General features: G+C 39.4%; 1 protein-coding gene across 1 annotated transcript; it reads left to right on the forward strand.

Moving 5' to 3' along the window:
- The first annotated feature begins 466 nt into the window (after nucleotides 1-466).
- Nucleotides 467-2611, forward strand: LOC128865192 (uncharacterized). The gene is made up of 2 exons (XM_054105290.1): nucleotides 467-549; nucleotides 1673-2611. Coding segments are annotated over exons 1-2 (645 nt in total). The 5' UTR covers nucleotides 467-548; the 3' UTR covers nucleotides 2317-2611.
- The last annotated feature ends 11333 nt before the right edge of the window (nucleotides 2612-13944 follow it).

The following is a 13944-nucleotide window of genomic DNA, read 5'->3' on the forward strand; positions in this document are numbered from 1 at the left end:
ACATACATACATATGGCTGAGCTTAGGCTACTGTGGGGGTCAGCAAGGTGGCGGATAGCTGAACGGCCTATAGATATGTAGGTTAGCTGCGAATACTTAATAAGCAGCCCCCGACCAAAAGCGGCAAAAATGGAAGGCATAGTTGAAAAGGCTATTCTGCTCGGTGAAATCTCTGTGACGGGGTGAGCCGATACCGCCCAGAAATAAAATCCTAAAGCGTCTGACTCAAATTGAGCGGCTTCTTAGGGTGCGTGCATGTCAGAGAAGCGATAAGCGATAAGAGCGTCGATAAGAGCGAAGCGTAGAAAATTAATGCATGTATTTTAATAGAAGTGTGCATGTCGGAGCAGCGCGCTAACTCACTCTTCGCTCGCTATCATCGATAAGAGCGTAGAAATTGTAGGTTAGTAATTTCTTCGCTATTATCGATGACGGACACAAAAGATTTTATAAGTGCACTATTTTTAAAACCTGCCATTTGGGATCAAAAATATCCAAATCACCACAACAGGTTCATTTTGGATAAACTGTTGCAATTCAATACAACAAGTAAGTGCAATAATATGTTTTCATGTTTTTTATTGTAAAATTGTTGCTCAAATATCAATAATACATAGTAATTAATAATAATAGTAAGAACAAAAATTTACCGTTTACTTTTGTTTGAGCATGTACAAGTACATATTATATTTCTTTTTGTTTGTCGCATAAAAACGGTTATTTTTTGTTATTGTGTTATTACTTTATATTTATTAAATTGGATTATGACAAAAGTTCTGCATTTGATTCTGTCGCTCTACAACAGTTTGGTTTAATGCAATATTTCTAGGTACTGAAGTCCAGTTTTGAGTCAAATGGTGCTCAATTCCTTCTCTATCAATAATTATATTATGCAGTAAGTAAATGCACTTAATTATAACTTCAGCTAAGGTTGGGTTGGTTTGAATGGCTGTAGCTAAAATTCTCCATTTGGAATAAATTATACCAAAAGCACATTCAACCGTTCTTATCGCCCTTGGCAGCCTAGCATTATAATATTCCTTGTCCGCATCTAATTGGTTTCTCCCAAAAGGCTTTAATAAATAAGGTAAAAGTGGATAAGCTTCATCGCCTGTAATTACAAAAGGTGCAATGATGTCAGAATTTGGTAACGCACAGGCATCAGGAATTTTTAGTCTTCCGTCGGTTAAATATACAAATAAATTCGAAGCCCTAAATGTTCCCCCATCACTCTGTTTACCGTAACCACCAACATCGATGCATATAAACTTTTAATTAGCGTCCGCTAATGCTTGTAAAACAATACAAAAAAAAAAATTTATAATTGTAGTACATTGTTCCAGAATGTGCAGGGCTTTGTACGCGAACGTGTTTCCCGTCTATACTCCCAATGCAATTAGGGAAATCCCACAACTTTTTGTATTCCTCCGCAATTTTTTAAAAATCACTTTCGTTTAGAACTTTCATGTGGATGGGATGAAGCACTTCCCATATAATGTTAACAACTTCTTTTACAATTTGTCCAACTGTTAAAGCACCCATTCGAAACGAAAATGCTAAACTCCAAAATGATTGACCAGTTGATAAATATCTTTAAAAAAAAATTAAAAAAAAAAATTTAACAAAATAAATTAATTTAAAAATTGGCATTATTGTTTATTTATTATTGTAGTGCCCGTAGTTCGCAATAAATGGAAAGGACTACGTGACAAATATAGAAATACGTTGACAAGCATTTCCAAACCAAAATCTGGTTCTGCTCAATTGGCGGATTACAATGGTTCGTGGCAGTATTTTCATAAATTGTCCTTTTTAAAAGATCAGTTTACTGCCAGGAAATCCAGCAGCAACTTGCCAGCGATAGTTGAAGATGAATCTATGAATTCTTTGATGGATGAAATTTTAAATGATGATGAAAGTGAAATGCAAAATTCTATTTCAAAAGAAACGAGAGAAATTGAAGCTCCATCATTTTCACGCCAACCTTTAAATTCTTCCCCAAAACCAGGAAAGGTCAAGCGTTCACAAGAAGGTATTGGAAATGCGTTGCTTGAAATGGAAAAGGAAAAACTTCGATTTTTGCAAGAAAAGAGAGCAAACAAAGGTGAGGATGATGAAGATCTTTCTTTTTTTAAAAGTTCATTGCCTCATCTGAAAAATATTACTTCATTGCATAAACTAGAATACAGGATGAAAGTATTGCAGCTGATACATGAACTGGTTAATAAATCAATACCTATTTATATTGAATGTAACACTGAAAACACCACGGCTAGATGTGATGACAATGCACAAAACAATGAATACCCGATTTAGATTCACAATATTCTAAATGTTTAAAATATTTCATTTTTTTTGTTATTTACCAATGAATATGTTAATTTTTCTCCAATAAAATTATTCGTACGTATGTACCTTATTGTAAGCATCAATCGCTCCTCTTGCAAGATTGGTCTGTTGTGGCAGTTTTGCCAATTATGCTGCAGTCGATCCGAAATTTGAGACAGAATATAATCGAATGTATCGCTTGTCATTCTCATATATTCGAAAAACTTTTTTGGATCCTGTCTCAAACTATCATAGAGATGGTGAAATTCCCCGAGTTCTAGTCTTGCTTGGTTTATAGGATGCGCCGAAAACTGACTTTTTCCCCTTACAGTATTATGTAGGTGGTAATATGCAGCAGTAAGCGTCAACAACAACATATTTTCTTCCTCTGAATCACTCATTATTATAAATATTATAGCTCTTCGCTTTTCAAAACTTAAATTGCAAATGCAACTAACGCTCTTATCGCAGCTCTGTTTTATACACCACACAAAACTAAAGCTCGACGCTATGCTTTTGTCGCTGCTCTTATCGACGCTCTTATCGCTTATCGCATCTCTGACATGCACGCACCCTTAGGCAGCGTCTGCCTCTATGTTAGGAGAGGCTGAATGAGCACCTGTCAGTAGGTCTAAAATGATATGGGTAGGATCCCTGAATAATAAAACATGGATGGAAGTAGAAAAGATGCTAAAGTTACGGTGCAGGGTGTAAAAAGCCCAGTGCCAGCGGTTTTGAGGAGTGAGCAAGCAGGCTCCCGGCCGTCGATATCCAACGACTGCAATGATACGATGGTGGTGCACTTGGCTAACGTATCAGATAATACTACAAGGAAAATAGATAGCCCAGCTATAAATTCCTTTCAACGGGCATCAAAGCTGGCACGAACCCCAGAGAAGACATCACCTATGCTGCGTGATATAAGATCAGGGTCATCTCCACCCGCCTTAAGCGAAAAAAGACCTGCAGAGACACCAGACGAAGCCAAACGGGACTACCTTGCTAAACTAGGAGAGAGCATTAACAAACTATCTTAATTGATGCGACATCCGCAGCGCTCGATAAATAATAGCATGCGGGACCTTCTGCACACAAAGGAGCAGAATATCGCAAGAACTGGCCAGAAAAGCTGACGTTATTACGCCCTGTGATAAAGATAAGAGCCCAGCTAAAACTGCGAGAGTGGAAACTCCAAGAGACGAGAACTGGGTGAAAGTCAAGTACAAGACGCGAAAGAACAAAGACAAAAGCAAGAAGAGGATGAGCCCACTCCGAGGCCTGATGCCATAGTTATCACAAAAACTGGCAACATGTCATATAGCGACATATTGAGGGCGGTCAAAAAAGATGTCACGAATTAGAAAGACAGCCAGAGGTGAGATACTGCTGCAACTTATAAGAGCACAGACAGGGCGTGCCCGAGAATACAAAGAAGGCATTGCTAAGTTACTGGGAGATCAGGCGGAAATAAAAGCGCTAACACACGAGCAGTCACTAGAAATACGGGACCTAGACGAAATAACCACGAAGGATGATATAGTCAATGCCATCCGCTCATAAGTCAAGGAGCTCAGTAACTTCAGCGAAAGCTCAGTTAAAAATTTAAGACCGGCATATGCAGGTACCCAAACAGCCGCTATACGTCTTCCAGCGCTAGAAGCAGAGTACTTACTGAACGCAGAAAAAATCAAGGTTGGATGGGTTGTTTGCAGAATTCGTGAAAAACTGAACCTTCCGAAGTGTTATAAAGGGTTTTTCAGTAAGAGCGCTTCAACTTTTTTCTTGAATAAAACACAAACGGTTTGACTTTTTTAACTATTTTTTTTTATTATCGAGTTTGAACATATACATTTAAGTATGAAATTCGATTTCTTTTGCATGACCACAGCGTGCACGTTTTACGAAGTCCAATCGTTGAACCCAATTTTCGACCACTCTTTTGCATAAATCGGCCGAAATTCCAGTAATTTCGCGTTCAATATTGGCTCTGAGCTCACAAATCGTCGCCGGCTTGTTACTGTAGACCAATGACTTCACATAACCCCAAAGAAAATAGTCTAGAGGCCTCAAATCACACGAGCGCGGCGGCCATTCGACCGGTCCATTTCTGGAAATAATGCGCTCATCGAACTTACTCTTCAGCAAATCAATTGTAGCGTGTGCTGTGTGGCTTGTGGCCCCGTCCTGTTGTCCATACCATTCAATTGTGGCCAAAAATAATCGTTTATCATGTCGCGGTATCAATTTCTATTCACAGTAACGTGGCGATCGTTCTCGTCAACGAAAAAATATGAGCCAATTACGCCGCCGGCATGTAAAGCGCATCAAACAGTGATTTTTTCGGGATGCAACGGTGCCTCATGAATCACGTGTGGATTGCTTTCTGCCCAGTAACGCATATTTTGCTCGTTGACAAAGCCATTGAGCCAAAAGTGAGCTTCATCACTGAAGATGATTTTTTGGAATTATTTGGATTTAAAGTAGCAACAACAGAACGATTATTTTCATAAAAAATTTGCACGATTTGCAATCGTTGCTCAAGCGTGTAGCGTTCCATGATGAAGTGTATACTAATGAAGTTTACAAATGACAAGCGAAAAATTAAAAATATTGCGTCGTTCGCTCTCCCTATCGGAAAAAAGTTGAAGCGCACCTATTGAAAAACGCCTTAGATGCCTAGAATATGGACATACTGCATCTAAATATACAAATTCTGAAGATAGGAGTGAGTGCTGTATGAAATGTGGTGGGAAAGTTCATTTCGCAAAAACGTGTGAAAGGGAACCTTTTTGTATTGTGTGCAATAAAGCCGGAAGATCTAACTTCAACCACCAAATGGGTAGCAAAAACTGTCCAATTTACCAGACAGCATGTAAAACAAAAAGAAAATGAGAGTGACCCAAATAAATTTAAATCACTGCAGGGAAGCGCAAGATCTTCTAACGCAAACAATGTACGAACAGCACGCAGACGTGGCGGTAATATGTGAACAATACAACAAGCCAGACGCTGGAATGTGGGTTTCGGATGTAACAAGGAAGGCAGCCACATGAGTTCTAGGAGATAAGACTATCCAAGAGGGGCAACTTGCAGACAAAACCAGCTACACTAAAGCAAAAATTTCTGGTGTACATATATATAGCTGTTATATACCGCCGAGCCTACCTCAAGCAGCATTTGAAAAGATTCTTGACGAACAGGTCAGAGAAGCCCTGACAACAACGCCAAACTTAATAGCTGGAGACTTCAATGCATGGGCCTTAGAATGAGGAAGTAAGTGTGCAAACCAACGAGGGAAAGCACTTCTCAAACCCTTCTCCTTACTTGACGTTGTGTTATTGAATACTGGAAGAAAAAACACTTTCGAGAAGAATGGTCGTGGCTCCGTTATTGGCATAACTTTTATAAGCAGATCTTTAGCTTTAAGGACGAAATGGCAGATTTGCGACATTTATACCCACAGCGACCACTTGGCCATAATGATCGAAATAATGCATCCGAAACAAAGTAAAGGAAAGAACAAGCCTGCTAAAAAAGCCCAGACACAAGGGTGGAAGATCGAAACCATGGACGACGAAATTTTTAAGCTTATGCTAAACGCTCATCCAACTAACATAAACAACGAGAATGAGCAAGCTCAAATACTGGTAACACGCCTGACCAAAGCCTGTGATACTGCAATCATCAGGAAAAAACACACTTACATACGGAAACCGGCATACAGCGATATAGTTGAACTCAGAGGCGCTTGCCACAAGGCTAGACTTCAATACCAAAGAAGCAGAGGAATGAGAAAAAGAAAGGCTGCGGGAAATCTTCAAAATGAAACGCAAAGGCCGCAAAAATGCGATTAAAAAAAGCAAGGCTTCCTGCTTCAAAGAACTTTGTGCCAAAGCTGATGAAAATCCGTGGGGAGGAGCGTATAAGTTGGTGATGTGTAAGATTAGTGGTTGCAAAGGAAAAGCGCCGACTTGTCCTATTATCTTAAAAAAGGTTGTGGAAACCCTTTTTCCAAGGCAAGAAGATGAGCAAGAATACCGACTAACAGCAGACGCATCTTTTATTACAGATATACCTACTGTCACGGAAATAGAGGTAAATACAGCCTTGGGTCGTTTTGGAAACACTAAAGCTCCAGGACTAGACGGAATACCAAACGGAGCTCTCAAACTCGCACTGAAAGAAGATGCAAAACCCTTCACGGAGACATATCAAAAGTGTTTTCGAGATGGTGTCTTCCCAAAAATTTGGAAGCAGCAACTACTTGTCCTTTTGACGAAACCTAATAACACGCCGGGTCAACCAAGCTCGTATCGACCCCTCTGTATGATTTATATGATGGGCAAAATTTTAGAACGGCTTATTGCTGATCGTTTGGAGCAGCACGTTACTGAAAAAGAAGGCTTGTCCGACAACCAATATGGTTTCCGCAGGGGGCGCTCGACAATTGATGCAATAAAAAAACTTAAATCAATAGCGGAAAATGCCACTGAAGGAACAAGATGGATGCATGATACCAAGGAGTATTGCGCCGTCATAACATTGGTCGTAAAAAATGATTTTAACTCTGCGTGCTGGTCCCACATTATGCAAGCTTTAGGGAACCTGGACACGCCACCATATCTATTGCGTTTGATAAAAAGCTACCTGTCAGATAGAATACTACTCTATGACACAGACGAAGGAGTTAAGCAATATAGAGTAACTGGGGGAGTACCGCAAGGCTCTGTGCTGGGCCCTCTATTGTGGAATGTGCTCTACGATGGAATCCTCCGCATCCCTATACCAAAAGCAGTCCAATTAATCGGATACGTGAATGATGTTGCGTTGGCAATAGTGGCAAAAGAGCTTCATCAAATCAAGACTATATGCAGTGCGACAGTTCACAAACTAAAAAACTGGCTTAGATCATCAAACCTACAGCTTGCGGGCCAAAAAACTGAAGCAGTTCCGATAACAAGTAGAAAAAAAATTGAGAACATCACACTAAGCATAGACGGGCATAACATCAACACCCAACCATAGCTGAAATACTTGGGAGTCATGATTGATGCACGCTTAAATTTCAAAGTGCACATTGAAAAAGTTTGTGAGAGAGCAGCACGGGTAAAAACGGCGCTATCTCGAATAATGGCTAACATAGGCGGGCAAAGCTAGAACAGAAAGCTACTACTGGCAAAATTTACCCAATCCATTGTAATGCATGCTGCACCGGTATGGGGACAAGCGTTAAAATACGAAACATACGGCAAGAGTACAAAATCTCTGTTTCGACTGAGCGCTATTCGCGTCGCAAGCGCTTTTCGCACTGTATCCCATGAAGCTATCGGGGTAATTTCTGGCATAATGCCCCCAGATATAATGGCTCTGGAAAATAAGAGAATATATGACAAAAGCCGAAGCCTTGGCAGGTCGTTAATAGCAGAGGAGCGCAAAGAAATCAAATACGAGAGCCTATCTAAATGGCAAAGACGCTGGGATATAACAACCAAAGGGAGATGGACACACCGACTCATTAGTGATGTGCAGGCATGGGTCGATAGAAAACACGGTAATGTCGACTTTTATATGACGCAGTTCCTGACAGGACATGGTTGTTTTAGAGAATACCACCATATGGCCATGATGATGGAGTTATATGCTCATTTTGTGGCAAGGCTAATGAAAATGTGGAGCATATTTTCTTTCACTGCCAAAGATATAATAAAGAACGAGAGTTGTTGGAGAACCAAATAGCAGAACCAATAACACCGGACAATGTTGTTCCACACATGCTACAATCTAAAGAAGTATGGGATTGTATCAAAAAATTGTCAGCGTTCGTACTCAATGATTTGAGACAAATGGAGAGAAGGCGAAAAAGCGAAAGCATAGCACTAAATAGCTGAAATTCGATAGTAGTACATATAGTAACTTTTCCCTGTAGTAGTAGATGTAGTAACTTTTCCTGTAGTAGTAGATTTAGTAACTTACGGTTGTGCTGTAGGACCACTTTCTAGATAAATTTATTTGGATGCAGGTAAACTGACGATACCAGACATAGAAACTTACGTTTCTGTGGTATGGACAGAGACATGGTGCGTGGGGGAGTACTGTTATGACAGGGGTGGCTCTCTCGTCAGATTACCTAAACAGTGGGTGGTATCAAGCAGATGCTACTTTCGACTTATTGCATCAGGACAATAACGGACGTTGAGCTTAGTGCTCAAACCGCCTCCCGACGAATACTTAACGGTTGTACCGGGGGGATCGGTACTTTGACGGTAGGAGGTTTAGTTCGGGTTAAAGTCCCACACTGACGGGGTTAGGCTTTCAATGCTTCCTCCTCGTAAAAAAAGCGGAAGCTTCCACAGATATTCTAATAACGACCTCCATATTTGTTGCTAATTAACTGTAGTATGTTGCAAATTGCAACAGGCCAAAGGTCATTGAACGAAGTGAGTAGTTGCTGGAAATTGGCAGATCAATAGTCAGCCGGCTGAGGTCTCTTTTGTGGCTAAAGCGCCAAGATTTTGTTCCACATCTCAACGATTTTTTCTCTTTTCAATTCCGCTTTAGCAACACTCTAAGGCATTTTTATCCTTCCTCTTCTTGATTAGTACAACAACCACTTAAGCGATTTTGACTAAGTTTAACAAAGCGCGCAAGCCGTTTCTTTCTCGTGCTAACCGGCGCCAGTTGGGCACACTGAGTGAAGCCAATCTTCTTGATCTTTCCGACACAAGAACACAAGTTTTACCAGCTGGAACCGCATCGAATACCTTCAGAGCCGGAACTTTTGGATCCATTCGTCATTCGGGCGGCATGATGCACCAACAGAGCCACTCAATCTTTATTCGCTACACTATGTCTACTATTGGTGTAAAGCTCATACAGCTCATTCCAATAGGAAGGTCATGATGAGAGCCTCATAGAATGTTAATATTGTTCATCGTAAGAGGACTTTATTACTTAATTGCCCACTTAGTCCTCAGCCGCGATGTTTGAATAGCTCAGCCTGCAGTCCGTCGGGTGCTGCGGTTTTGTTATTGTTTAGCCACAATATTGCTATTCGCACCCCGTCGTGGTGGGGTAGTGGAACGACAGCTACTCTGTGACATCTACTGCAGCCCTTCAACAAATTCAGGAAGGTTTCATTCCATCGCCTAAGTATGTTCTGGACGTCAGTCAGCAGATCGCCGTCTTTATTCTTACAGTTCTGCAGCCGAACTTTCTGGTATAAATTTACGAGCGTTGTTCCTATTGGCCAACATCTCAAGCTCCTCGCACTTACGCAATTCGGTCTATATTTCTTCCTTCTGATAATACGTCTTTCTTCCTTTTTTAGCTCCCGGTAGCGATCCTACATGGCTTGCGTTGCGCCCGTTCACAGTGTGGATCTATATACAGCATTCTCTCTTTCGCGGCAGCATGAAATTTCTCGTTGTACCAACTGTTTTTTTTTTTTGGGCTCGGTGAAATCTGATTTCTTCTTTACGGCGGCAAAGAACGAGAAATATTGCTCCATTGCTTGTGCATACCGGATTGTTGAGCAGTACTCTCTGAGAGCAATGGCGACAGGCGAGTGATGAATCTACTGGCTGTCTGTTGTGATTGCAGCTTTTCGATGTCGAACTTTCTTTGCGTAGGAAGATGTAAGTATTTTTCTGCACAGAGACGTGTGCGCAGTTTGACTGCAACGAAGGAATGGTCGGAGTCGATGTTCGGTCGTCAGATCGTATGCACATCTAAAACACTAGAAGCGAAGATAGCGACGTAGCTTAGTGTATCTTCTTTTGCTGGAATTCGGTGCTACAGATTACCATGCTTCGGGCCCGGGCGAAGTCGATAAGCCTCTGTCCGTACGGGTGTTTTGTTATGCAGGCTGAATTTTCCGACTGTGTTGAAGGCGCCAAGTACGATTTTTATGTCGTGGCGGACAGCGCTAATAGGAACGTTTCTATCGCCCATAGAAGAACTCTTTGGTCGCATCGTCCTTCTCTTCCATCGGAGCGTGGGCACAAATGAGCAAGAGGTTGAAGAACCTCGCTTTGATACGGATTATTGCAAGATGCCGGAGTTAACGACAGTACTTGGCGACGAAGTGTCTCTCCAACAACGAATCCAACACCGAATTTGCGCTCTTTTACATTGCAGCTGTAATAGACGTCGCAAGGTCCAATGTTTTGCTAGCCTCGCCCCGCCCATCGCATCTCTTGAATGGCAGTGATGTCAACCTTTTCTCTTACGAGGACATCAATCAGCCGGACAGAGGCCCCTTCCCCATTAACCCTTTCGCGATATTGTTGCCATATTGCAACGGTAAACTTCAACACTCTCTTGTAAAAAATATAAACTTTTTTGCTACATATTTTCAAAAATTGAAGTTTAATGGTTAAACAAAAACAAAATAAATAATAACCGCCCATTATATATCGGTAATACACGATTTTTAAAGAAAGCCTTCTGGCATATAGCACTTCGCTCTGAAATTTGTATTTTGCATTTTTAGATTTTTGAGGCATTTTGTGCAAATGTTTTCAACAATTTTTGAATAAAGTATATAGAAAAATGTTCAATCTGTCATTTGGCATATAAATATTTTTTCGCTCGCAGCTTTAAAAGCTGTGCTAATTTTTAAAACTAAGCTTGTTGCCATATGGCAACAAATTTCTCGTAAGGTGTTAACTTGCATTAGATTGAAGAAGAAGTTTATTTGCGATTGAAACCAATACAAAACATTTGTTGCTATCTGGCAACATTAAAAAAAAAGCACTTAACAAAAAAAATAAAAAAAAAATGTATTTGTATTATTATTGGTCCTAAAATAAATACTCAGACAAAAATTTGGATTTTTTGGATGGCGCAATAAAAAGATGTAGCGAAAGGGTTAAGGGACCGGACATTCCAGGTCCCTCAATTCGTAATCCGTAGTTCGTTCGGAGTGGTCGTCATCAGTGTAGGCAGTTCTCATCCAATTCATAATTATTATTCATCTCAATAAAAGAAATAAAAAAATGTGTTAATTTAGAACGAAGGTAAACTACTCGATTGGCGAATGGTGTTATTAAATTTTTTAAGACAAACTCAAGCCTCATTTTATCCTCACACATAAATAGTTTCAGGTCTAAATTTACTAAGCATCATTTAAAAGTTACTGCATTAGAGCACAAATTACAGGCATTCGGAATATCCCTTTCAGATTTTCAATCTCGTAAAAATTAAAACTAGAAACATTTTTATGACGCAATAACAGAAATAAAGGTACCGAAGACTTTTGTTAAAATTTATGGATGCACTTACTGATACTGAGGCAGCCCGTCAATAAGTATTTATTGTTCGTTTTTCGAGGGATACTGGTGTGCAAATGTGCGTATGCATGTTTGTATGTATGTAACCGTACTTGTGAAATGCCTTGCGTAGCGTTTGTATGAGGCAAATAATTTCTGATACAAGTTTTTATTACAGATAGAGATGGATGAAGAAGCAGTTGGAAATGCAATAAATTTAATTGCAGAATAGTTTTATAGTTTTCGTTATATTAGTTTTAATTTGCATGGTCTCTTATTTAATATACAATTTAGAAAAGTTGTAAATAATAGTTAACATGAAATAATAATATCAAATATGGCTTCAACCGATTTAGTAATTGCATTTCAATTTAATAACAAAAAAATGTATTACTCACTAGCGTAGAAAAGACACGAAATAGAAAAATGAAAGCACAAAAGACTTAAGCCAAAAACTGCTCAAGAGCGATAGACCTGTTAACAAAAGTTCATATGCGCTTATTTCTTTCAAAAGTCTGCGCTCTTTTAAAAGCTTTCAAGAAGCTTTTGAGTACTTATTGCTTGCTGGTCGACCAACTACTCAGCAATCAGCAATCAGAGCAATAAAAAGTGCTCAAGCATTGGCTCTGCTCGTATCTGCGTCTGTTGACTATGCAGCTGAGGTCACTGGAACAGCAGTTTGTTCGTATGTATGGCATGTTTTTATACCAACAAACACTTTTTTACTACAGAATTTTAACTTTTCAAATATATAAATATGACCCCTTGTTCCACCCTGGAATCATAGGAAATAATAAATATTTAAACAATTTTACTATTTAAAATGAACTAAATGAATTAAAACCAGGTAAGCGAAAATTTAACAAAGCATTATATAACTAAAACTGAGGAAGGCAAATTGTGGATGTGGAGCAAATGCCGGAATTATGTGGAAGACAACAACCAACACTGTTAGCAAAATAAATTCTCAAAAATCAACGCGATTTTTCAGCCACTCGAAACTCGCACTCGCCAAAATTCTGGGGGCTATAAAATTGCATACTCGAAAACTTTCTAAAAATTTTCATTAGAAAGTTTGAGGTTCTGATGAAAATTTACCAATTTTTTTTTATTGCACAAATCAATTTTATTTTTTATATATTATATATTTTTTACACATTATACAAAAATTATTGAAATTAATTAAAAAACAAATAAATTATCAAAACGTGCCTGCACTAACTATTTAACGCACTGTAGATGTATGCAAGTAGATGTAAATGCTTGCTTAGGTTAGGTTACATGAGATCCTACAGGTAAGTTGAGATACCACTATGCGATACGGGAATCTCATTTATTTTTCTTGGTTGAACCATTTTGTGACTCTTATGAAGGGCGGGATTCATGCCATCCCCACGTCAAACAGTTCCGTAAGAGAATTGAAAAAGTATCTGCCTAGAAAACTTGTTCCGATTAACTAAGGCTGAACAATTTCAAAGGAAGTGTTTCTTCCTCTTCCTCGTCTCTACAACTTCTACAATATTTATGGGAGAAAAATGCTAGTGTCAGGGAATGCCTGTCAAATAGCCAATGACCGGTTGTAAAAGACACGGCTTTCGATATATCCTCTTATGAAAGGCTGAGCAGTCCCCTTGCCTTTTTCTTATTTGTTTGCGGCCTTAGTAGCCTAGCTGTTTCGCATGTGTCTTCATCTCTCCATGCCCTACTAGCCTCTTGGATAATGTTGTTTTTGGTAATATACTTCAATGGTACTTCTATCACTGAGATGTTGAAGAGTAGTTACCTTTCCTGGCTGGCTCATCGACTTTACAATTTCCCTCATTATCTCTGTGCCCCGCAACTGAAACAAGGCTGAGATTTAATACGGCACTAATATCATTTGGAGTTGCCCCGCATTCCTGTGCAACTTTTGATCTTAGTATGGCCGGATTCATTGATTTAATAGTCGCCCGACTAATCGAGATTTTATTTTGTACAGTTTTTGTTACGGCATGCGTATTTAGATGCGTTGCCACTTCTTTTATATCTAGAACTTTTGCCTGATAGACGCTGCAGTAGCTTGGTAGTCGAACGGATAATTCAATTTCTAATTCGAAAATACTCCATAGCCAAATGCTCGTTTTGTTTGATGAGTCTAGTTTGTCGAAGATGAGTCTAGGAATGGAGTAGTCCATTTCTTGTTTGTGACTATATAAAGCGTGCATATAGAAGCGCGGCCAAACCGCCGGTCGTAACAATAAAAACCCAAAAAAGAAATATATCTAAATTTCTCTTGCTTGTGTTTATTTGTACATAATTATTTTTAATTACTTATTAAATTTCCTTAATATCAATTCTTTGAAAATAA

This window comes from Anastrepha ludens, chromosome 5 (assembly GCF_028408465.1).
Source record: "Anastrepha ludens isolate Willacy chromosome 5, idAnaLude1.1, whole genome shotgun sequence".
NCBI classification, from domain to species: Eukaryota; Metazoa; Arthropoda; class Insecta; order Diptera; family Tephritidae; genus Anastrepha; species Anastrepha ludens.